At 42.0% G+C, this 25,645-nt stretch overlaps 1 protein-coding gene across 1 annotated transcript in view; it reads right to left on the reverse strand.

Moving 5' to 3' along the window:
- Positions 1 to 11,688: 11,688 nt before the first annotated feature.
- Positions 11,689 to 25,645, reverse strand: part of GTF2H1 (general transcription factor IIH subunit 1) — a 42,694-nt gene continuing 28,737 nt past the window's right edge. Inside the window, exons 12-15 of the mRNA XM_053561147.1 lie at positions 21,552 to 21,642; positions 20,978 to 21,093; positions 17,876 to 17,968; positions 11,689 to 12,949 (exon numbers count right to left, since the gene is read on the reverse strand). Coding sequence (XP_053417122.1) covers positions 12,863 to 12,949; positions 17,876 to 17,968; positions 20,978 to 21,093; positions 21,552 to 21,642 — 387 coding nt within the window. The 3' untranslated portion in view covers positions 11,689 to 12,862. The remainder of the gene's footprint in view (positions 12,950 to 17,875; positions 17,969 to 20,977; positions 21,094 to 21,551; positions 21,643 to 25,645) is intronic.

A 25,645-nucleotide genomic window follows, 5' to 3' on the forward strand; every position in this document is an offset into this window, starting at 1 on the left:
CCTCATGGGTCCAGCCTTTGTGAAAATTGCAATAATAATCACTCCCATATTTATTGAACCCTTTAAATACATTATCAGTAAATAATTTAATTCTCACAACTACTCATTCTACATAAAGAGGAACTGAGACTTAGGAAGGTAAATTCATGTGCCTAAAGTCACGTAGTCAAATGTGCTGGAGCCAGGCTTCAAAGACATCAAATTGGGATGCTGGGCAAAAAACAAAACCAAACAAAGACATGAAATTCAGGCAGTATCTGGGCAGACTCCCTGTGTGGAGCCCAGGATCCACTACTGCCTCTAATAACAAGGACAGTGGGGCCCTCTCTCAGAAGGCTCCCAAGAAAATTGCCAGGCCATGCTGAAGAGGGCTCTCACTGATGTAACGAAGCAGAAAATCAATGAGGGTTACATGAGGCCTTGCTGCCTGGAGGCTGCTCCCTCATGCCTCTAAGCACCAGGAATGCGCTGAGGCCCAAGTGACCATCTGGAGCAGCTCCTGCCAGTCAGTTTCTGTGCTGCTTTGTCAAGCTCTGGGGGCATGGAGGTGGGAAACACAGAGCCCAGAATGGCCCTCTCTAAGGAGGCCCTATTTTTCTATCATTTTTGTCCAGGCCTTTCAGAAAATAGACATCCCATTCCCATTTATACCACTTAGAGAAAAGGTCTTCATATCTCTAAGGGACATGGAGATGCTGATAGCAGGGCCTCCAGCTGCACTGTCTGGTCCTCCAGGGGGAGGGTCCCAGGCAGGGTTTGGGAGCCAGACTTGGGTTGAAATCCTGACTCTGTTCCTACAGCCTATGTTTCTGGGCAAGGCACTTAACCTTTTGAAGCCTTAGTCATCTGTAAAATAGAAAAAATAATAGTCTCCACCTAATAAGTTCAATGCAAACAAAAGTAATTGGCACAGGGTGATTGCTCAGTAAACCATATTCCTATCACAGGAAATGAATTGGGAAGAAGCAAGTTTGTGGTCACTGTTCTGACAGTTTATTTTTTCTATTTTGGACTGTAAGTTGTTCTCAGAATTTTTTTGGCCCTGCACCGAAGCCTAGCCCTGACCCTTTGCTCAGGTGAGGGCTGCTGTACACCTATCTGCTCCCTCCCCATTTAAAAGAGGAATATCTTATTACTTAGTACCACAGTCAGTTATATAGGGTTGGGCTGACCAGGGAGGGGCTACCAGTTTTCCAGTTTTTCATAGTGTCTCCAGTCTAGGATGCAAAGCACATAGGTATTTGTGACCGTTGCCACACACTGTCTTGTCTCTGCTTCTTGCATGGATTCAGAAAGGAAGCTCCCGACCTGGCCCTGGCCTCCCTCACTTTTATTTTCCCCATGGGTGGGAAAGAGAGAGCCAATGCCCAGCTGGCATCAGAGTGAGGCACCCGTCTCTGGGGAACAAGCCTGCTTGGTGTCTTTCCCCTGATGTGCTCTTTGCTTTAGCCGCACACTGCCTTGGTTTACCTCCTGGCTCTGCTACTCACTATGAGAAGTGCTCAATAAATGTTAATCCCTTTCTTTCTACCCCTGGTGCCCAGAAGGTGCTCAATAAATATTAATCCATTTTTTTCTACCCCTTTGGGGCAATTTGGAATATTGAATTGTGGACACTTTCTGGGAAGCTCTCAGGAGCCGCATTTAAGAAGAGAGATGGCCCTTGCGGAGCCCAAAGAGAGACTTTTGACACCACCTGCTTCCCAACCTGCTGCTGCCCTATGTAGGCTGAGGCTATATCAAGAACAGCGAGACACGTGAGGAGCCAGCTGTTCTCCGCTAAGCTAAGGACTCCAGGTAACTGTCAATTGTCAGCCCCTCCCATATTCTCAGCCTGCATTTCAGAGCAAGGTGCAAGGGAAGGGTGGTCCAGGGGAGTATAAATGCAGTTCTAGGAGGAAGGTGGCCTTTTGCAACCAGCTAGCTCAGACAAGGCAGAAACATTTTTACATTCATGGCAAAGAAACAGACAAAACAGTGATTTCTGGGGGAAGGAGGCCCACACAGTACGATCCTCCCCAGTTCCATTCCAGTGTGCAAACCAGGAAGCAGGAGAACAGCATAGGCTCTGGGGCTATTTTGGAAGGAAATGTGTTTCTAAAGTCTTTCTCTCTCTCTCTTTTTTTGAGACAGAGTCTCATTCTGTTGCCCTGGGCAGACTAGTGGGTGTCATACCTCACAGCAACCTCAAACTCTTGGGCTTGAGCAATCCTCTTGCATCAGTCTCCCAAGCTGGGACTACAGATGTGCACCACTATGCCCAGCTAGTTTTTCTATTTTTTTTCTTTTTTGTAGAGACAGAGTCTCACCTTACAGCCCTCGGTAGAGTGCCATGGCGTCACACAGCTCACAGAAACCTCTAAATCCTTGGGCTTAGGCGATTCTCTTGACTCAGCCTCCCAAGTAGCTGGGACTACAGGCGCCTGCCACAACGCCCGGCTATTTTTTTGTTGCAGTTTGACCGGGGCTGGGTTTGAACCCGCCACCCTCGGCATATGGGGCCGGTGCCCTACCCGCTGAGCCACAGGCGCCGCCCTAGTTTTTCTATTTTTAGTAGTGATGGGGTCTTACTCTTGCTCGAGGTGGTCTTAAACTCCAAAGCTCAAGCTATCCACCCACCTCGGCTGCTGAGAGTTCTAGGATTACGAGAGTAAGCCACCTTGCCAGGCCCAAAAGTCTCTTTGGTGGATCGTGCACTGCTAGCTACCTGCTCCTCAGCAGTATTAGTGATTATCAAGTTGTAATCATTGTCACAATGCTTGCCATTCCTGAATAGTGCCTATTAGTTATTTAGCGCTTTTTTTTTTTGTAGAGACAGAGTCTCACTTTATGGCCCTTGGTAGAGTGCCGTGGCATCACACAGCTCACAGCAACCTCCAGCTCCTGGGCTTAAGCGATTCTCTTGCCTCAGCCTCCCGAGTAGCTGGGACTACTGGCGCCCACCACAGCACCTGGCTATTTTTTTTTTGTTGCAGTTTGGCCGGGGCTGGGTTTGAACCCGCCACCCTCGGCATATGGGGCCGGCGCCCTACTCACTGAGCCACAGGCGCCGCCCTTTTTTTTTTTTTTTTTTGAGACAGAGACTTGCTCTGTTGCCTGGCTAGGGTGCAGTGGCATCATCACAGCTCACTGCAACTTCGAACTCCTGGGCTCAAGCAATCTTCCTGGCTCAGCTTCCCAAGTAGCTGGGACTACAGGCCCAGGCCGCTATGCCCAAATAATTTTTCTATCTTTAGTAGAGATGGGGTCTTGCTTTTGCTAAGGCTGGTCTCGAACTCCTGACCTTAAGTGATCCTCCCTTCTCAGCCTCCCAGAGTGCTAAGATTACAGGCATGATTCCTGCACCTGGCTATCTTTTTTAAACTGACTTTTTTTTTTTTTTTTTTTGAGACAGAGTCTCACTTTGTCACCCTTGGTAGACTGCCGTAGTGTCATAGCTCACAGTAACTTCATACTCCTGGGCTCAAGTGATTCTCTTGCCTCAGCCTCCCAAGTAGCTGGGGTTACAGGTGTCCACCACAACCCTCAGAGATTTTTAGAAATGGGGCTTGCTCAGGCTGTTCTTGAACGCCTGAGCTCAGGCAATCAACCCCCCTTGGATAAATTGACTATTTTACTTAGAGTTATCTATAGCAAAATGGGCTTGATATGCCAGTTATCTTGTTTGTTTATTTATTTATTTATTGAGATGGAGGTCTTGCTATGTTGCCTAGGCTAGAGCATGGTAGCTGCCTATTCCCAGGTATGATCATAGCATAGTACAGCTTTGAACTCCCGTTCTCAATTGATCCCCTTGCCTTAGGCTCCTAAGTCTCACTCTGATGCCCTGGGGAGAGTGCTATGGCATCATAGCTCACAGCAACCTCAAACTGTTGGGCTCAAGCGATCCTCTTGCCTCAGCCTCCCAAGGAGCTGGGACTACAGGCATGTGCCACTATACCTGGCTGGTTTTTCTATTTTTAGTAGAGATGGGGTCCTAATGTTTTGGTATGTACCTCTTAGTGCTTTTGACTTTTCAAATTATGAACTTATATAACTTTGCTAAAGAACAAAATTTATTTTTAAAAATCAGGGGGGAAAAAGGCAACGCAAGCCCTCTGAATTCTTCTGAGGGCTTCGCACGTATGGAAGCTTAGTGGCACTAACAGCAGAGTTGAAGTCTATGTGGCCTCACTAGAGGCTTCAGATCCATCTCCCTCATTGTACTTCCGGAGAATGAAGCAGTCTTTCAGCCTCAGAGCCATCTGTGCTTGTCAGTGTGTAGCCTGATGGAAATAAAATAGCTCTCCTGCTCTCCATTATTTATAGCAGAAGGAAAAGTTCCCAGGGAGACAGTGGGAAGGGAAGGGAGAGAGAGGTCAATAGTTTCCAGCGGCACAGATTTTACATTCAAGAACTGAGTTTGAATCTTAGCTTTCTACTCCTAAGTGGGAGTCAGGGCAACTAAAATTATGTTACCTCCCTGAGCCTCAGTTTATTCTCAAGTTCCACGAAGGCACAGGCTGTCTATTCTGCCCATCATCTGGATAGTACTTTTTAGTGACCTGATATTTAATAAGGAGAGGGCTATAGACTGATGCCCAGGAGCTTAAAAGCTAATTGCTGAATGAATCCTAAGGTTTAAATGAGATTGTTTATATAGCATGGCAAATATTTGGCAAATAGATCTAATAGATCTTAGTGCCTTTGCTTTACTCTCTGCCTCAGCTCTTTGTCAGTGTTGATATTATATACAAGCCCGAGTCAGTAAGCTTTGAACTGAATGAAGCCTGGTAATGGTAAGTAATAATAATATGGTCATGTGCCATATAATGTTTTGGCCAGTGATGGACTGCAAATATAACAGTGGTCCCACAGATTACAATGCTGCATTTTTCTGTATATGTTTCTATGTTTAGAAACATAAATACTTCTGATTGTGTCACACTTGCCTACAGTATTCAGTACAGTACCATGCTGTGCTGGTAGCCTAGGTGTAGAGTAGGACATACCATCCCGGTTTCTGTAAGAACACTCTATGACAGTGGTTCTCAACCTTCCTAATGCCGCCACCCTTTAATACAGATCCTGTGGGTCGTGACCCACGGGTTGAGAACCGCTGCTCTAGGATGTCTGTACGATGATGAAATTCTCTAACAACACAGTTCTCAGAACGTATCCCTATTAAGTGTTGTATGACTGTAACAATATAAATATGGCGCTCGGTGCCTGTAGCTCAGCAGTTAGGGCGCCAGCCGCATACACAGGAACTGGCAGGTTCAAATCCAGCCTGGGCCTACCAAACAACAATGACAACTACAACCAAAAAATAGCCGGGTGTTGTGGTGGGTGACTGTAGTCCCAGCTACTTGGGAAACTGAGGCAAGAGAATCGCTAAGTCCAAGAGTTTGAGGTTGCTGTGAGCTGTGACGCAATGGCACTCTACCCGGGGCGACAAACTGAGACTCTGTCTCTAAAAAAAAAAAAAGAAAGAAACTGAAATACGGAGAAGTAATCACATAGCTAATAAGTGGCAGGACTAGGATTTGAACCCAGGCAGCTTAACTATAGCACTTGATTATAGCTTAATCATATAAGTTAGACTTTTATTGATCTATTCAGGTGACACAGAAAATGGATCACTATTATATTTTTCTTTTTGTAATTATTGTTTTTTTAAAAAACTTCCTCCTTGCTCAAGTTATAATTGTAATATTCCAACTGTTGTGGTGTCAAGCCATTATAGTTAGGCCTAGGGACAGGCTAACTGAAGCGTGTTAGTGACCTTGTTTTGAAGATAAACCCTTTGAAGTGCACGTTTCAAGTTTCAAGGTTGCTCTGACTAACTCAGTATATTCTCAATGGGTTTTTCTTTTACCTCAAGTTTAATCACAACCTCTATTTTATTCTATTTTATTTTATTTTTGCAGTTTTGGCCAGGTTTGAACCCGCCAGCTCTGGCATATGGGACTGGAGCTCTACTCCTTCGAGTCACAGGCGCTGCCCAATCCAACCTCTCTTTAAAGAAAACATTTTAGCAAGTAGTTAAAAGAGAATAAGATATGCTTTTTTGGGCGGTGCCTGTGGCTCAAGGAGTGGGGTGCTGGCCCCATATACTGGAGTTGGTAGGTTCAAAAACTGCAAAAAAAAGACATGCTTTCTTATCTACTTCTTCTCCCAAAATGGAAGCTTTGACTAAATATCAAACATAAAGTGTGAAATGAAACATTAATTCCAAAGGGATTCTGAATTTTATTTTATAGTTTATAGTATCCATTTCACTTGCAGCTGATATTTGCTCTGTATTTTTCATATTATACTGTAGGCAAAAACACAGAAACAGGGCGGCGCCTGTGGCTCAGTCGGTAGGGTGCTGGCCCCATATACCGAGGGTGACGGGTTCAAGCCCAGCCCCAAACTGCAACCAAAAAATAGCCGGGCGTTGTGGCGGGTGCCTGTGGTCCCAGCTACTTGGGAGGCTGAGGCAAGAGAATCGCTGAAGCCCAGGAGTTGGAGGTTGCTGTGAGCTGTGTGAGGCCACGGCACTCTACCAAGGGCCATAAAGTGAGACTCTGTCTCTACAAAAAAAAAACAAACAACACAGAAACATCTTTCTTGTGTTCCTAAATTAAAGAGAAACTTTATTTTGTAAATACTGCAACTGAAGTTGTGAAATCAGTCACAGGCAATTTAATTTTAAAAAAAGGGGTGGCACCTGTGGCTCAGGGAATAGGGCACTGGCCCCAAATATCAGGAGGTGGTGGGTTCAAACCCAGCCTTGGCCAAAAACTGCAAAAAAAAAAAAAAAAATTTAAAATTTAAAATAAATAAATAAATAAACAAATAAATAAGTAAAAGAAAGGTCCTAATTTGGAGAATTCCGGGCACCACAACAAAGCAACTAATAATAAATCTATTAAAGGTGATCCAAGAAAATCAGACTTGGGCATTTTTTGGAACATAAAAGTACAGAAGAAAATACTTTTATTGTTCTTTGAAGGTACCTTTCTTCCATTGAGGTTTTTGAGGTTAAACAATGCTATCAAGAAGATGCTGCAGCCTTTCACTGTGTGGCTTAGGGGAAGCATGTGTCAGCATTAATTAAGCACTCACATAGCATTCCTGTGTGCTGGACTCTGCTCCCAAGTGCCTTATACACTTTATCTCATTGTCCTCACAATCTTGCTCCAAAGTGCCTTCCTATAGACTTTATTCAGTTATCCTCACAATAACCCTATTTTGCTCCAAAGTACCTTCCTTATAGACTTTATCTAGTTACCCTCACAATATCCCTATCAGTTAAACGCTACTCCTGGGCCTATTCTGTAGATGAAGAACCAGAAGCACAGATTGAATAAATAGTTCATAGCTCATTGAGTTGTGCAGCTGGGATTTGAGGTCCAAAGTCTCTTCTGCTTAACAGCTTTGCTATATTATGTCTCTACTGCTGCAGAGATGCTGATAAATCCTGGGAAGGTCAGTCAGGACACTTTAATTCTCTCTACTCCTTATTCTGTAGGCCTAAATGTTCAAGAGTGGTAAGGAGCTGGTTGGATTTTATTCATCTGAGGCATAACCTGTTCTCACAAATAAACCAGGTGCCAGAAATAGGATACAAATGGATGGCACCACAATGCACAAAATTTGGCTTACAAAAAACAGGGCCACTAATGGGAGATTTTTCTCTAAGGAGGTGAATCCCTGTGCCAAGAATTATCTTAAAGGGCATGGCCAGGTGCACAGCTATCTCTTTGTCAGAAAAAAATCTCAGGTCGGAAAAAGAATTTAAGTGCATAGAAAAATGTCAGGAGAGTGAGTCTTGATCTAAGAGTACAGAGATACTTTCTATTTTATATACTCAGTACTATTCAAACCTAAAAAACAGCCCATCATTTATGTTTTTATATTTTTATTTTTTTGTCGCCCCTGGTAGAGTACCATAGTGTCACAGCTCACAGCAACCTCAGACTCTTAGGCTTAAGTGATTCTCTTGCCTCAGCCTCCTGAGTAGCTGGGACTATAGGCACCCGCCACAATGCCTGGCTATTTTTTTTTTTTTTAGAGAGACAGGGTCTCGCTCTAGCTCAGGCAGGTCTTGAACTTGTGAACTCAGGCAATCCACCTGCCTCGGCTTCCCAGAGTGTGGGGATTACGGGTGTGAGCCACCATGCTCAGCCTGGTATTTTTTAGATTAATTAATATGGGCAGTAGTAATATTTGCTCCGTTCACTACTTAGCTCCCAGACCACCAAAGAGAAATGTTACAGTAATAAAAGCCTTTGAACCCTAACACCTATCAAACCTCAATGATGGGAGGGCAAATCCAGTGAGGTTATTTCTGTGACTACGACTAGCATTGAATCTTGTTAAAACAAGGGTCTGCTTACCTTTAATGTAATCGTTGATAGTTGGGTGTAAGTCTACCATTTCACTGTTTGTTTCTGTGACCACAGACAAGTAAAATTTAAGTCAGAATTTTTGTCTTGCATTTCAGCTGCAGCCGGCTCCTGATATCAGCAGGTTTCCAGGTGGCCAGAGAGGCTATTGGCTTTTCATATTACACTGTTGGGAGGTTGGGCGGGGTGGGAGTAGGTGGATCTATAACTCTACTTCAACAGGTACAAGTCCACTTTGCCCTATTTATTAGGGATTCTGTGAAAGCCTGTATGAAGACAGGGTTTTGCAGTTACAACCCTGCAACCACTAGATGATAAGATGTCCAGAGTCTCTTCCGTGATTTTAATATACAAGGGAGGTGGACTACAAACTAAGACTGATCACTCCTGAACCACGTTCTGGGGCACTCTACCTCTGGACAATTTAAAAGCTGAAAATAAGACTTCCCTGGCAACAAAAACTAGCAAAACAGCTGAGTCTTGAAGGAGCTAAATTGGGAAAGGGCAGAGGTAATCCTGAGGAATCCCAGGCAAGCCTTGCCACTGGAGACAGCAAATCTAAGTTTAAAATGGGCAGCTCTCCATTCCAGGACAATGTCAGCTCTAGGCGTGGTATATGTAAAAATCACCTTATGGGTTAAACCCTTAACTGGATGAGGGAGTTACATCCTAGGTATAGATGTTAAAACATTGTTTACAAGATTGAAGTGGTATTACAAGATCCCCTACTCATTTTGTAACTTAAGTCTAATGCAGACTAACACTACCGACTTTATTCTTCTTTCCAGAACAGCCTCATTCTTCTAAGGCAGGCCATGTTTCATCACATTATTACATTTTTCAGCCCTTTGAGCTAAGGGAAACTACTAGACTGACTAACCCCATGAGCTGCCACAAAGTACAGATTAGAATCAGAGGTAGCAGTGATTTTTAAACAGTGTGCTGTGAAAAGTTTTAAAGATCATTAACGTGGGTGGTGCCTGTGGCTCAAGGAGCAGGGTGCTGGCCCCATATGCCAGAGGTGGCGGTTGATCAAACCCAGTCCCGGCCCAAAACTGCAACAACCACCACCAAAAAAAAAAAAAAAAAAAAAAGGAAAGAAAAAGAAAAGATCATTAAATTATTTTCAAAAGAAGTTCAAAACAAGCACATTCTTTTACTTTTTTTTGGATCAACATAATTTAAGTGTGCCGTGGAAGGCTAACTATAGGTTCACGTGTGCCAAGAGATGAAAAGGTTGTAAAACACTGAGAGGCAGGTTGGTTGTTGTATGAGAATGAAAAAATACAGCAGGAAAAGTACTTCACGCAGTGCTGGTTTATGGTAGCCTTCAACCACCACCAGTGCCACTATTTTCATACCGGGAAGGTAGGGGGCTATAGCAGGCCTGGAAGACTACCAAAGTTCCTTTTAAGCCTCTCCATGGCTCAAATATCTCAAATGCAAACTAGACATGAAATTGAGAGCCATCTGTGGTAAAATAACTCTTAATTCCTTCATTTTCTCTGAGATTTGGTCACATACACTTCAGGAATGCCTTTACTCAGTCCCTATTTACCAAGACTGTTTTAATTTGGACCTAGTTTCCTGTGTGAATTATTCCAAAAGCCTTCTAGGTTCTGGCCTCCCCGTCAGAACCTTTTCTTTAAAACAAAAAACCTCTTAAACTGGCTCGAAATTTTCTCCCAGGTTCTTTATGCCTAATGGGTGAGGTCTGAATTTCTTACCTTAGCATGCAAGGTCATTCACAACCTGAATTCACTAAACGTGTTTCCCTAGCCTTACCTGTCACTCTCAACCCTCCAAACCCAACAAATTCCTCCTACATTCTAACATACTGGGGTCTTTCAAACTTTCACACCATCATGTTCTTCCCTCAGTTTCAAAAAAATCACTTGGCTGAGTGTGGTGGCTTATGCCTATAATTCCAGCACTCTGGGAGGCCAAGGAGGGAGGATCATCTGAATTCAGGAGTTCAAGACCAACCTGAGCAAGAGCGAGGGGCTCTCTCTCTAAAATAGAAAAAATAGCTGGGTGATGTGGCATGTGACTATAGTTCCATCTACTCTGGAAGCTGAGGCAGAAAGATTACTTGCTGATGCCACAACACTCTAGGCTGGGAAACAGAGTGAGACTAAAAAACAAAGAAACAAATGACTTATCTTCTCTATCCCACAAAATCCTATTCAACCATCAAGGATTAGATAAACTATTATCTTTTTAATGAGGCCTACTCAATTTCCCAAAGTTGTCTTTTCTTCTGTAGGCTCCACATACGTGTCATTAAAAAAAAATTTTTTTTTTTTTGTTTTTTTGTAGAGACAGAGTCTCACTTTATGGCTCTCGGTAGAGTGCCATGGCGTCACACAGCTCACAGCAACCTCCAACTCCTGGGCTTAAGCGATTCTCTTGCCTCAGCCTCCCGAGTAGCTGGGACTACAGGCGCCCGCCACAACGCACGGCTATTAAAAAAAAAAAAAAAATTTTTTTTTGAGACAGTCTTACTCTGTCCCACAGGCTGCAGAACAGGGGCTTAGGTCACTGTAGCCTGAACTGGGCTCAAGTAATCCTCCTGCTTCAGCCTCCGGACCAGCTGGGACTAGACTTGTGTCATCACACCTAATTTATTAACTTTCTGTAGATATGGGGTCTTGCCATGTTGCTCAGGCTGGTCTTGAACTCCTGGCCTAAAGCATTCCTCCCATCCCAGCCTCCAGAATTGCTAGGATTACAGGTGTGATTTTTATTACATCTGTCTTCCCTAATAAGCATACTTTTTTTCTTTTCTTTTTTTTTTTTTGAGACAGAGCCTCAAGCTGTTGCCCTGGGTAGAGTGCTGTGGCATCACAGCTCACAGCTCACAGCAACCTCCAACTCCTGGGCTTTAGCGATTCTCTTGCCTCAGCCTCCCAAGTAGTTTGGGACTACAGGTTCCAGCCACAACGCCCGGCTATTTTTTGGTTGTAGTTGTCCTTGTTTGGCAGGCTGGGGCTGGATTCCAACCTGCCAGCTCTGGTGTATGTGGCTGGCGCCTTAGCCGCTTGAGCTACCAGTGCCAAGCCAAGCATACTTTTCTATTTCAAACGTTTTTCTATCTGCTTGCTGCTATTATTACACCATTACTACACTAATCTGAAGGAGAAATGGAAACACTACAGGCAGGAACTGACGTGCCTCTTTCCTTTTACGAGTGCAAGGTTTCAACAGATTTTGATTTGTTATGTCCATTATATGAAGGATAACCAGCTTATGTAGTTCTCAAGCAGCCACCAGAGTAAACTCACACATAATGAGAAGCCACAAGATGTGTTACAGTTGAAAGAGTATGTATAAAAAGTTTTACTTCGTGTAATTTTCAATACAAGACATCTAAAGTCTTAAACAGTTAAGTTGATCCTATTAGGAACAAAATATGGCACAGATTCCAGAAATAAGAACTTTGCTTTTTTTTTTTTGCATTTAGGCTTTTCAGTCACTATGCAATGATTATCGATTCGCCAAGGACAGTAACAGTCAAATACTATAGAAAAGGAGATACGAGAAACATCTTTTATTTCTTCTAAAGAGGTGAAAATAAGATTTTTTATATTTCTCACTCATAAGATTTTTAAACTCTTTACAATGCAATTTCCTCTTTTCAAAGCACATGCCATCTTAAAAAAAATCTTAGCAATGTACATTTGCACTCAAAGAAAAACATGCAGCGCCATTGTCTTCTGACAAAATTCTGCATAAAAAACCCCACACAACTTTCTGCAAGAATGTTCCCTCTTTATTATTTAGGGACTCCAAACCACAAAAATTCAGTGCAATATCTGTTTCTTATTTCCGTAGGAAACACAGGAGCAATGATGTCTTCTGACTACAACTGTTTCCTGATGGTTGAGCAACAGTTTCCCCTCTCCTTTAAAGTACTCTTTAACTTGCTGACGTAAGGTATAACTAGAATTCAGTAAAACTTGAGGATCCAAGTGGAAGATGGAGGAAAAATACTTAAGGTCTACCCTGTGCCAAAAACTTCAGAAAAAAATTTACACAGAAAAAGAAACCAAAAAAACCTCAGAATTTATCAATGCACCCTTTAAAAAAGTGTTTTTTGTTTTTTTTTTAATTTCTGAAAGCAGCTTGATGTGAATCAAAAGCAGTTCCTGAGTAACTGCAGTAAACAGTCTTTTTAAATATACGTATGTATATATGCATATATATACACACATACATATATATATTTATATATATATATATTTGCAACTTAGCTCATTTTGGTTCTGCCTTAATTTATCTCCCTAGTATTTAGTTGAATCACAGTCCCTTCCTTCCTTTCAGTTCCCAATGTGCAAGTACAATAGCATCAGCTCTGGGAGCTGGCGTGGTGCAGATGTTTCTTTTCACTTCTGTGTGGTCATCTGCGTGTCTGTCAGGCCAGGTTTCCAGAGTTGCTGCAGGTCAGTTCTTTCAATCTCACAAAACCTGTGAATGCTATGACTACTTCACGTTTTCTTCATCAGGCGCCGTGACTGCCAGGTGTGGAGCTTGTTGTAGGCTGTCTGGAGCATCTCTTCTATGTGACTTACCAACTGAAAAACAAAAGCAAGGCAAGGGAAGTTAATGCTTCTGACCCAAATCTGGCACATACTTCAGAGTATAGTTTCCAAGTTCATCTGTATTACCCCAGTCATCGAGGCTACGTGGAAGCCATGTATGAAGGTGTTATCAGAAATACTTTGTATTGGAAGGTGAGAGCGATGTTAGGGTACAGTGAAAAGGCTGGACAATTATCTGCTCTATCTGGACTATAGTGTCTGCCCTATCATTAACCAACAAGAAAATCATATGACAGTCATTAACTGTGCTCTAGATCTCAGTTTCTTCTGTCAAATGAGAGGACCAATTTAAATCACGGATTTTTAATTTTAAACACTGGTCTGCTAAGGCCGAATGGTGGTATCAGCATCTATATAAACATTTGAAAAATGTCTCCTATCTCCTCCTGGTTGCCCTGAAGATTCTGATTCAGCAGGCCTGGGATGAGACCAGGAATCTGATTTTCAAGAGCTTCTTGCAGTTAATTCTACAAAATTTTGTGAAGCACTTTATAATATCCTGAGCTCAAGTAATTCTCCACCTCATCCTCCTACAGTGGATCCTCCTAGGATTATAGGTATTAGCTATATGCCTAGGCAGGACTATAGATCTTTGAATGAATGAGAATTGTGCCCACATCACAAACTAACTAGATATCAAACAGGATCACAATGCCCTTTTCTTTTTTTTTAAAAGGACAGGATCTCACTACATTGCTCAGGTTGGAATGCGGTAGTACGATTTTAGCTTACATTAGCCTCAAACTCCTTGTTCTCAGCCTCTCAAGTAGCTGGGACTGCAGTTACCGTCCCATACTTGCCTCACACTGGCTCATGAAGTAGTCCTTGGGATATCTGTTTCCTTGGAGAGTGATAGTGTTTGTATGGTTGGAAGTAAAGTATTACAGTCTGTAAGTCAACTCTGGAAAGAGAGGGATGCAGATCAAGAAGTCCTAAATTCTTTTAGCGTTTCAATGACTCGAATTCAAGAGGCACAGATTAAAAAAAAAAAAAACCCTCCTGGCGGCGCCTGTGGCTCAAGGAGTAGGGCGCCGGTCCCATATGCCGGAGGTGGTGGGTTCAAACCCAGTCCCCGCCAAAAACCACACACACACAAAAAAAACCCTCCTATTTTTGCCACACCTGTTATTACTAGGGTTAGTGGAGACACTTGCGCTTTTTAGCTCTGTCTGGAAACTTACAAAATTATTTTGCTCGAAGGGCAGCAGAGGCTCTACAGTAGGACCAAGTAGAAGAAATAGGTGACAGAATGAGACTCTCCCGTAAGGCTGCACATGACCTCAGTGTACTTTAACACAGTACAGTCCTCCACGCAGTTCTAATGAACTGAGAAGGCACATGACCTGAAAATTACCTGCCCTTCTTGCCCTCCTATGGGAAGATACGCTACACTTCTTTTCTGATTCTAAGCAATGCTATTTTACATTTTGAGAAAACCCACCTAGCATTTTTTAGGGATTAAAAACTTGCTAAAAATCCCTTTTTAATTATCCTAGTTATTGAAATACTGATTCTTTATGTGTTTAACTATAGTTATGTGCCACATAACACTTTGGTTAACAAATGACAGACATTATGATGGTGGTCCCACAAGAACATAACAAAAGCTGAAAAATTCCCATCATCTATTATGGCACATAATATTGCTAATGACTATGTTACTGTTTTGTATATTTACTATATTATTATTATTTTTCTTCCTTTTTTTTTTGTAGAGACGGAGTCTCACTTTATGGCCCTCGGTAGAGTGCCGTGGCATCACACAGCTCACAGCAACCTCCAACTCCTGGGCTTAAGTGATTCTCTTGCCTCAGCCTCCCGAGTAGCTGGGACTACAGGCGCCCGCCACAATGCCCGGCTATTTTTTGGTTGCAGTTTGGCCGGGGCCGAATTTGAACCCACCACCCTCGGTATATGGGGCCAGCGCCTTACCGACTGAGCCACAGGCACCCCCCATATTTACTATATTATTAAATAATTATTTTAGTTTGTAAAACAGCCACAGGCAGGAGCTTCAGGAGGTATTCCAGAAGCAGGGGCATTCCTAGCATAGGAGATGACAGCTCCATGCATGTTACTGCCTCTGAAGACCTTACAGTGGGAAAGGATGTGGATGAGGAAGTGACACTGATAATCCTGGCCTGGTGGAGGCCTTAGGCCTAATGTGTGTGTCTTAGGTTTAAAAAAAAATGTTTATAAAGAGAGACAAACAATTTAAGAATAGAAAAAAAAAAGCTTACAGAATAAGGATATGAAGAAAATGTTTTTGTGCAGCTACACAAGGTACTGTGTTTTAAGCATTATTATAGTAGTGTCTAAAAATTAAAAAATTAAAGTTTATAAAATAAAATGGCACAATAAGCTAAGGTTAATTTATTATTCAGAGAAAAAAGTTTTAAATAAATTTAGGAGACAGAGCACAGTGGCTCACACCTGTAATCCAAGTATTTTGGGAGGCTGAGCTCAGGAGTTCAAGACCAGCATGAACACTTAAGCTCAGGAATTTGAGGCTGCTGTGAACCGTGACATCATGGCACTCCTGCCTTGAGCAACAAAGTAAGACTCTTGTCTCAAAACAAAACAATACACCAAAACACACAAAAATAAATACATTTAGGGTAGCTTAAGCGTATAGGGTTTATGAAGTTTTCAGAGGCTTTCATATTCACTTAACATTCATTCTCTGATTCACCAAGAGCAACTACCAATTCTGTAAGACCCATTAATGGTAAGTGCCCTATACACAGGTGCCATTTTTTAATCTTTCATATCAGATTTCTGCTTTACTTTCTCTATGTTTAGAGATAAAAATATTTACCATTGTGTTACAACCGCCTACAGTTTTTGGTACAGTAATATGCTGCAACAGCCTAGGTAGGCCATATCTATGTCTGTGTTACGTTCTGTTCAATGAAACTAAGGATGAGTTTCTAAGAACACAGCCCTATCATTAAATAATGCATGATTATACTTAAGATATCTTAAGATATCTGATATGTCTGGGAGAATTTCTAAAACACGCACACAAAACTTTGTATGATTTCTCTAGCCTTGCTTTAAAGAAAAACTGCTGGCTGAGCACAGTGGCTCACGCTTGTAATCCCAGCACTCTGGGAGGCTGAGGCAGGTAGATCACTTGAGCTCAAGAGTTGGGAGACCAGGGTGGCGCCTGTGGCTCAAGGAGTAGGGCGCTGGTCCCATATGCCAGAGGTGGTGGGTTCAAACCTAGCCCCAGCCAAAAACCAAAAAAAAAAAAAAAAAAAAAAAAAAAAAAAGAGTTGGGAGACTAGCATGAGCAAGAGTGAGACTGGCTCTAAAAAATAGCTGGGGGTTGAGGTAGACACCTGTTGTTCCAGCTACTTGGGAGGCTGAGACAAGAGAATTGCTAGAGTTCAAGAGATTGAGGTTGCTGTGAGCTATGACGTCACAGTACTCTACTGGGGGCAAGACAGTGAGACTGTCTCAACAAACAAACAAACAAGCCACACCAAAAAAAAAAAAAAAAAAACCCCAAACTGCCAAAAATCATGGGCACAAAGTGACATTTAATATTTTTTCCTTTCTTTTTTTTTTTTTTGAGACAGAGTCTCACTATGTCACCCTTGGTAGAGGGCTGTGATGTCACAGCTCACAGCAACCTCAAACTCTTGGGCTTAAGCGATTCTCTTGCCTTACCTTCCCAAGTAGCTGGGACTATAGGCATCCGCCACAATCCCAGCTATTTTTTTGTTACAGTTGTCTCTGTTATTTAGCAGGCCCAGGCTGGTTTCAAACCTGCTAGCTCCGGTATATGTGGCTGGTGCCCTAACCACTTAGCTCTGGGTGCCGACCCTTTTTTTCTTTTTGAGACAGAGTCTTGCTGTTGCTCTGGCTAGAGTGCCACTCTAGCTCACAGCAACCTCAACTCCTGGAATGAAGTGATCTTCCTATCTCAGCCTCCTGGTGCGGCACCTGTGGCTCAAAGGGGTAGGGCACTGGTCCCATATGCCAGAAGTGGCGGGTTCAAACTCAGCCCCGGCCAAAAACCTATCTCAGCCTCTTGAGTGGCTGGGACTACAGGTGCCTGCTACAATGCCTGGCTAATTTTTCTATTTTTAGTAGAGACAGGGTCTCACTGGCTCAGGCTGGTTTCAAGTCCTCAGGTCAAATGATCCTCCTGCCCTGGCCTCGAAGAGTGTCAAGATTACAGACAAGAGCCACAACATCCAGCTAGTGACTATCTAACTGACTTTCCCTGCTATTGACAATCAGGAAAGTTGAGCCAAAAACTCAGAACCATTTGGTGTATCATCAGATACTACCAATTCAGCCTTATATTGGTAAGTTTGTGCTTGCTACTCATTTTTTCCAAATTAATAATACAAATTTGTAAGAATGTATAAATATGTTAGAAATCTATACAGAAAAACATGGAGATGATTATCACAAATGCCTGGATAATTATGATCTCTAGAGGGTGGAAGGAGTGGCATACAACTAAACAGGGAAAATCAGGGAATGGGTTATGGGTTATTCTACTACTTTTGCTATTGCTGAGTACATATATGCTTGTTTTACTATTTAAAAAATATGTATCACAAATTATGTAACCAAAATGTACATACACCCATAATATTCTGCAATTAAAAAAATATGCACTTTATACTCTCTTTTTTTTTTTTGTGGTTTTTTGGCCGGGGCTGGGTTTGAACCCGCCACCTCTGGCATATGGGACCGGCGCCCTACTCCCTGAGCCACAGGCACCGCCCTATACTCTCTTTTCAATACTTACACATTTTACAATTAAAAACACAGTACTATAAGCAACAGAAAAGAAGGAAGTTAAGAAAACAAAGTTAATTTCATCATTATACTACAAACAGAAAGAAAATTCAGGCCCAAATCAGATTGTTGCCTTACATTTGTGCTTAAATACTGTCTCCGAATTTTTTCTTGGAATGGGCAGAGCTTTGTAACTTGGAATCGTTCCAAATTACTTTTCATTTTCACTACCTAAAAAAAGAGAAACAATTAATTACAGACAAATCTCAAAGAAACTGTAGAGACCAAGAGAAAAACAATACCTTTCACATAAGAAGGTTACTTCTGCTGTAGAAAATTCTTTTTTTATTTTATTTTTTATTTTTTTGAAAATTCTTTAAAATGTAAAAAGGGGGTGGGACTGCAAACTAATACAACCTTTTTAGAAGGAAGTATGGAGAACTCTCAAAGAACTCAAGCTAGACCTCCCATTTGATCTTGCAACCCCATTATTGGGCATCTACCTAGACACTTGCACTAGACTGTTTATTGCAGCTCAATTCACAATAGCTAAAATATGGAAAACAGCCTACATGCCCACCAACCCAGGAATGGATTAACAAGCTGTGGTATATGTACACCATGGAATATTATTCAGCCATTAAAAAAAATGGAGACTTTACAGCCTTTGTATTAACCTGGATAGAAGTGGAAGACATTATTCTAAGTAAAGCATCATAAGAATGGAGAAGCATGAATCCTATGTACTCAATTTTGATATGAGGACAATTAATGACAATTAAATGAATTAAGTATTTCAGTGTATAAACACACTGAATGCTTCTTACAACCAATCCCTTTCTGATAGACATTTAGGCCATTTCCATTTCTTTTCTTTTTTTTTTTGTAGAGACAGAGTCTCACTGTACCGCCCTCGGGTAGAGTGCTGTGGCGTCACAAGGCTCACAGCAACCTCTAACTCCTGGGCCTACGCGATTCTCTTGCCTCAGCCTCCCAAGCAACTGGGACTACAGGCGCGCGCCACAACGCCCGGCCATTTTTTTGTTGCAGTTTGGCCGGGGCTGAGCCCGAACCCGCCACCCTTGGCATATGGGACCGGCGCCCCACTCACTGAGCCACAGGGCCAGTGGTAGAACATCTTTGTAACTTAACATTTACATTGTGAACTATTTCCTAGTAATATTCCTTATTTATTTCTAAATGTCAAATTTCATTTGAATGTTAACATCAAACACTTTATTTTTTTATTAAATCATAGCTGTGTAACATCAAACACTTTAAATGGTGGGAGAAAGGATTCACTTGTTAGCAATCTGCCTGATAATCAAATTTATTTATTTTTTGAGACAGAGCCTCAAGCTATCGCCCTGGGTAGAGTGCCGTGGTATCACGGCTCACAGCAACCTTCAACTCCTGGGCTCAAGCGATTCTCCTGCCTCCACCTCCCAAGTAGCTGGGACTACAGGTGCCCGCCACAATGCCTGGCTATTTTTTGGTTGTAGCCATCACTGTTGTTTGGCAGGCCCGGGCTGAATTCGAACCTGCCAGCTCAGGTGTATGTGGCTGGCGCCTTAGCTGCTTGAGCCACAGGCGCTGAGCCTGATATCAAAACTTTTTTATTCTTTTGCACATTAATAGGTAAAATGTTATTTTACTGTAACTTTATTTGAAGACAAATTGAGTGCGAAAGTTTCCCTTTGGACTTACTAGACCTGGTATTTTTTTTTTTTGAAACTAGAGTCTTACTCGGTTGCCCTGGGGTTGAGTGCTGTGGTATGTCATAGCTCACAGCAACCTCAAACTCTTGGGCTCAAGTGATCCTCTTGTCTCAGTCTCCCAAGTAATTGGGACTACAGGTGCTTGTCACAACGCCCAGCTAGTTTTCCTATTTTTAGTAGAGATGGGGTCTCATTTTGCTCAAGCTGGTCTTGAACTCCTGAGCTCAAGTGATCTGCACATCTCAGCCTCCCAGAGTGCTAGGATTACAGCCATGACCCACTGTGCCCCGCCCCTTACATTCTATTTTTTTTTTTTGTGACAGGGTCTTGCTCTGCTGCAGGCAGAGTGCAGTGGCATCATCATAGCTCACTGCAACTTCAAACTCTTGGGCTCAAGTTAACCTTCCTCAGCCTCAAAGTAGCTGGGACTGTGGCACATGCCACCCTACCCAGATAATTTTTCTGTTTTTTGTGGAGATGGGGTCTCTATCAGTGTGGTCTCCAACTACTGACCTCAAGCAAACCACCTGCTTCAGACTCCCGAGTGCTAGGATGTGAGCCACTGCAACTGGCCTGTGTGCATTCTTCAGTGAGTTGCCTGTTAAGTCTTTTGCCTGTTGTTAATGAGGTATTTATCTTTTTCTTTCTTTTCTTTTTTTTTCGGTTGCAGTTGTCATTGTTTAGTGGGCCCAGGCCAGGCTTGAACCTGCCACCCTTGGTGAATGTGGCTGGCGCCCTACCCACTGAGCTAGGGGCACCACCATTACCTTTTTCTTAATCACTGTTTATAAGAACAATCTATAAAGTTATTATTAATGCTATATTTTCCCATTTGTCAACTGTCTTTTAATTGGTTAAAGGGGTTTTAATGTTAAATGCCTACTGGTATATTTGCTGTCAGTCCTTATTTTGGATTTTGCTATCTTTAAAAAATACATCAGATATGAATAATTTTACTGATGTGATTTGTTTTGGTCTCTATGCTTTATTCACAGTGGCTTAGAGGTAGATACAATTTTTAAGCTGTATGATCATTAATTATGGAACTGGTTTGGATCTTAGTTTCCTAATCTATGAAATGGGTAGAATTAATTTGCACTCCCTACAGATGCTGAGAGGCTTAAATAACATACGCAAGGTAGTTAATTCTAGTCTTTTTTTTTTTTTTTTTTTTTTTGAGACAGAGTCTCACTTTGTTGCCCTTGGTAGAGTGCCGTGGTGTCCTAGCTCACAACAACCTCTATCCTGGGCTCAAGCAATTCTTTTGCCTGAGCCTCTCAAGTAGCTGGGAGTATAGGTGCCTGCCACAATGCCTGGCTATTTTTAAAGATGGGGTCTCGCTCTTGCTAAGGCTGGTCTGGAACCCGTTAGTTCAGGCAATCCACCTGCCTTGGCCTCCCAGAGTGCTAGGATAATTCCAGTTTCTGGTACATGGCAAACACTCAAAAATTTTCCAATTTCAAAATAATACCTCCCTAAGTCATAACCACAATAGCTGGCTGTGTTCAGAATTAGTTCTAACCTTTTCTTCTAGGAATGGTGTATTAACGGGAAAACAGGACCAGAAATGCCGTAGTAGTTCTCCAACAGCTACATACAAGTGTTTCAATTCAGACTGAATATCATTTGGCACCATCTCTGCAAAAGAAGGACATGGTCCATAGGGTCAAACTATTTTCACACATGTGTAGTTTCTGAAAAAAAATGACCCCTCCAAGAAAAACTTGAACATGCACTCTTTGCCATTGCCAAACCAGCATGCGCTATTTTAAGTAAATTATGAATTTTGTGGATGAGCGATCATAGAATTTGAAAACCCATGGGATTTTGGAGAAACTTTCAAGTTTCCCTTTATTCTCAGAAGCATTTAGTAAAACATTAGGGAGACAAGTAAGGTGCCTCTATTTGTAATATTATGACAATTCTGAAACCTAATCTCTTCAGAATCTGAATGCATAAAAACAAATCTATAGAACAAAAATCCCAGAAACAATACAAAGAAAAACCAATAAAACTTTAGCATTCCTCCTGGCTTGCTCTTTGGAGCTTAGCTGAGCAAAGAGGTAGCAGCAGGTAGAAGGCAGCCCGGCACATACGATTTATGGCTTGCTGTGCTCCTCCCTGCATAAGTGCTCCTCCAGGTGACAGTGCTGCAATGGTACTGCTGGCGGCACTACTTGAGAGAACCTGGAAGAAACGAAGACACAGAAAATGGTTTTCCTCCTTTTTCACCACCTTTCTTTCTTAACATTTTAGTTTTATAACAAAAAGTTAAGCATTCATTTCTATATAAGTATTACATCATTTGTATCAACAGTAATCAGAGCAAACTACTGGAAACAAAGAGAATACCTGCTAATCTTGCAGGAATACCATGTAAGTCCATAGGAATTGCAAAAATCACAAGCTATTGCCGAACATGAGTTGTATTCATCTTTTTTACAGTTTTTTTCCTTTCTGAACCCCCCGCCTCCGCCCCTTTCTTTTGCAATTTTTGGCCAGGGCTGGGTTTGAACCTGCCACCTCCGGCATATGGGGCCTGCACCCTACCCCTTTGAGCCACAGGCACTGCCCTCTTAAACCCTTTCTTAAGCACTAACTCAATTTAATCAGTCAATTCACCAGTGAAAGTAACACTGAATTTAAGGAAAGAAAACAACATGTTAAAATATATCCTTAAAAGAAGCTGGGGGGCAGGGAGGAATCAACAGAGCGGAAATGTATTAATTATTTAACTTTCAAGGAAGAGAACAGCCAAAAAGAAGAAAAATAATTCCCCCATTATAGCAGCACCATTTACAGGCATAAATGAGGGCCTAACAAGTGCCAGGCACTGCGGCTACAGAAAGAAGAACTCATTTCTTAAACAGCTCAAGTACAGGGTTAGCATGTCTAATTTTCTTTTTATCAAGAGTGAGCCTCGCTTGCCTGGGATAGAGTACTGTGCCTCAGCCTTGCTCACAACAACCTCTAACTCCTGGACTCAAGTGACTCTCCTGTCTTAGCTTCCCAAGTGATTGGGACTACAGGCATATGCTGCCATACCTGGCTATTTTTTTTCTATTTTTTGCAGAGTCAGGGGCTTGCTTTCTTCAGGCAAGTATCTGATTTTCCAATGAAGTTTTTATGAGTAGAAATCCATGAGTGAATGGATTAAAAAGTATTTATTAGCTTGGTATAAAAGTACAGCATGAAACCACTGTAAGACAAGGGTACATGGGAGCTCATGTTATTCCTATTTCTTTTTTGTAAGAAATTTCATAATTTAATCAGTGGCTTCAATGATTTTTGCTGAACTTGCCAACTCTTTACTGGGTCTTTCAGACTTAAAACCAGGTATCTCAGGTATATTTTGTGGGAGACTTTTGTGGGAGACTATATTTCAGACTTAAAACCAGGTATATTTTGTGGGAGAGAGAGAAGGGATAAAGCTAGGGTGCCAAAAAACGCACATAACATTTTAAAGTGATGCTATCTATGCATTACTTTTCAAAGTTGAATTGAACTATGGTAGCAATGTGTAGTATGATATTCACTCAAAAGATGGTATTAATCAAATGAATGCTAGCGTCATCATACAACAGGTGGGATGGTTAAAGAAAACAGTGGAAGGACAGCTGTCATTTGAGGGCACCAAGATCATTTTGAAGAGGTATTTAAATTGGAGAATGTTGTGGAAGTACAACACTGGAGGTGTGAGTATGCAACAGAACCTCCAACATGCCTAACAAATGCATGCATTTGTATTAAGTTTGAGATGTGTGGTACTGCGTATGATGTGCACAAGGGAAAATCTGGAAGGCCTGGCAATTTTGCTCAAGCAGTGGTTAGCTGTAATGAGAAATGTCTGCATGCTAATCGTAACCACTTTGAGCACCTCTTATAATCGCAGAAGACAAACATGAGTTGTATTCATCTTTTTTATTTTTATTTTTTTCAAGACAAAAGTCTCACTTTGTTGCCCTCGGTAGAGGGCTGTGGCGTCACAGCTCACAGCAACCTCCAGCTCCTGGGCTTAGGCGATTCTCTTGCCTCAGCCTCCCAAATAGCTGGGACTACAGGCACCCGCCACAACACCCAGCTATTTTTTTGTTGCAGTTTGGCCGGGGCCAGGTTCGAACCTGCCACCCTCAGTATATGGGGCCCGTGCCCTACTCACTGAGCCACAGGAATTGCCTGTTGTATTCATCTTTTTAATATATTTTTTTCCTTCCTTAAAAATCTGTATACATTTTTTGGGCACCCTCTGTGTATAATACTGTAGCTTAAAAATGTAACATGAGGGCTAGGTGCAGTAGCTCATGCCTTTAGTCCCAACACTTTAGGAGGCCAGGGTAGGTAGACTGCTTGAGGCAAAGGAAGGTGGTAGTCTGAAAATCAGTTTGGGCAACAAAGTGAGACTCCATTTCCACAAAAAATTAAAAGTTACCCAGGCCTGCAGGCACTTACATCTGGTTCCAGCTATTCAGGAGGCTAAGACTGGAGGATTGCTTGAGCCCAGGAGTTTGAGGCTGTATTGAGCTGTGCTAATGCCACTGGACTGCAGCCTGGACAACAGAGTTAAAACTTTAAGAAAAAAAAGGAATGTGGGTCTATTTGGGCCCAAAGCCCAGATGCTGTAGAGTTACAATCTGGATGGAAACAAGTGGTCAAATAATCCCAAGATTGTTATGTGAGCATTTTTTATGTGTATACATTTCTTGACTTAGCCGAAGGGATGATGAAACCAGTAGCAGTAACACCCCAATAGCAATGAGTATACCTAGTGTCCAGATCTTGGTTTCTAAATCCACTCAGAACTAAAAAAGATGATTTCGTGGCTGGGGCAGGAAAATACAAGATGAGCCTGGAATATCTGTAATTGTGCCGTAAAGAAAGGGAGGGGGTAAAAGAATAATAGGGACATTGTCAGAGACACAGGAGCTAGTGAGAAAGGTGTAGGAAAGGTTTGACTACAGAGACGATGGGAACATTTTCTGGGGTGACAGAACCATTTTCATTTAATTTTGATTGTATTGGTAGTTACATACTATGTTTATCAAATCTTATAGAACAGTAGACTTAGGCTTGGCACCTGTAGCTCAAGTGGCTAGGGTGCCAGCCACATACACCAGATCTGGCGGGTTCGAATCCAGCCCGGGGCTGCCAAACGACAATGACACCTATAACAATGCAGATTCTATCTTAACCAGGTGATCAAAGTTAATATCACAAGTTAGGACATACACAAATCATATGCCTCTTGATATAATTGCAGAGAGGAAGACAAAACATCACTTCCTTAGTATTCCTGGCAAAAGTGCTTAACGTGAATCTAGTCAGAAGGAAACTAGAGAAACTTAGGTTGAGGGTATTCTACAACGTCAAGGTCACGAAAGACATAGAATGACTAAAAAATCATTCCATGTTAAAGCAGACTACAGACATATGAGAATTAAATACAACTCATGAACCTGGGTTGGCTGCTGGCCCAAAAACATTAGCTGTACAAATGATATAATTTTAGTTAATATCTGTAGGTTAGATAATAATGTTATCAGTGTTAATTTATGAATTGTATAATTGTACCATGTTAACTACAGAATGCCTTAGCTTTTTGGAAATATACATTGTAATATTGAGGGGTAAGGGGATGCTATGTCTGTAACCTACTCTCAAAATGGCTGGAAAAAACATTTTTTTGCAATTTTCAGTAAACCTGAGATTACTTCAAAATCAAAAGTAAAAAAGTCAGTTGTGATATATGACAAGCACTATACTATATAGGTATGTTCTCAGTGCTTATGAAAACAGAGAAAAAAAAAACCCTAATTCTGGCATGTTGAGGACTGCTTTACAAAGGCAATAAAATTATAGCTGAGTTTGAATAATTTTCAGTTTCTCAAGGACAGAAAGGGCTAAGGCCGTTCTAAGAATAGACAAAGGATGAGTGAAAGTACAGGGAGCACAAAGGAGATGATGTGATTAAAAGACTCTGGACAGCTTAGTGTGTTAGGCTGGAGAACAGAAAGCTTGGCCACATGTGGAAGAAACTGATGGAAACAGCTGAAGAGGGGACTGGGGAAGTGGGCAGCAGACAGACTGTGGAGTCTTGCATGCCAGACTAGGCACTCAGACTGTTACTATGGCAATGAAGGGAGGCAGTGAAGATTTTAAAGCTGGAGCGTGATGAGACAGCATTTTAGAAATG

The sequence above is a fragment of the Nycticebus coucang genome, chromosome 14 (genome assembly GCF_027406575.1).
Source record: "Nycticebus coucang isolate mNycCou1 chromosome 14, mNycCou1.pri, whole genome shotgun sequence".
NCBI lineage: Eukaryota > Metazoa > Chordata > Mammalia > Primates > Lorisidae > Nycticebus > Nycticebus coucang.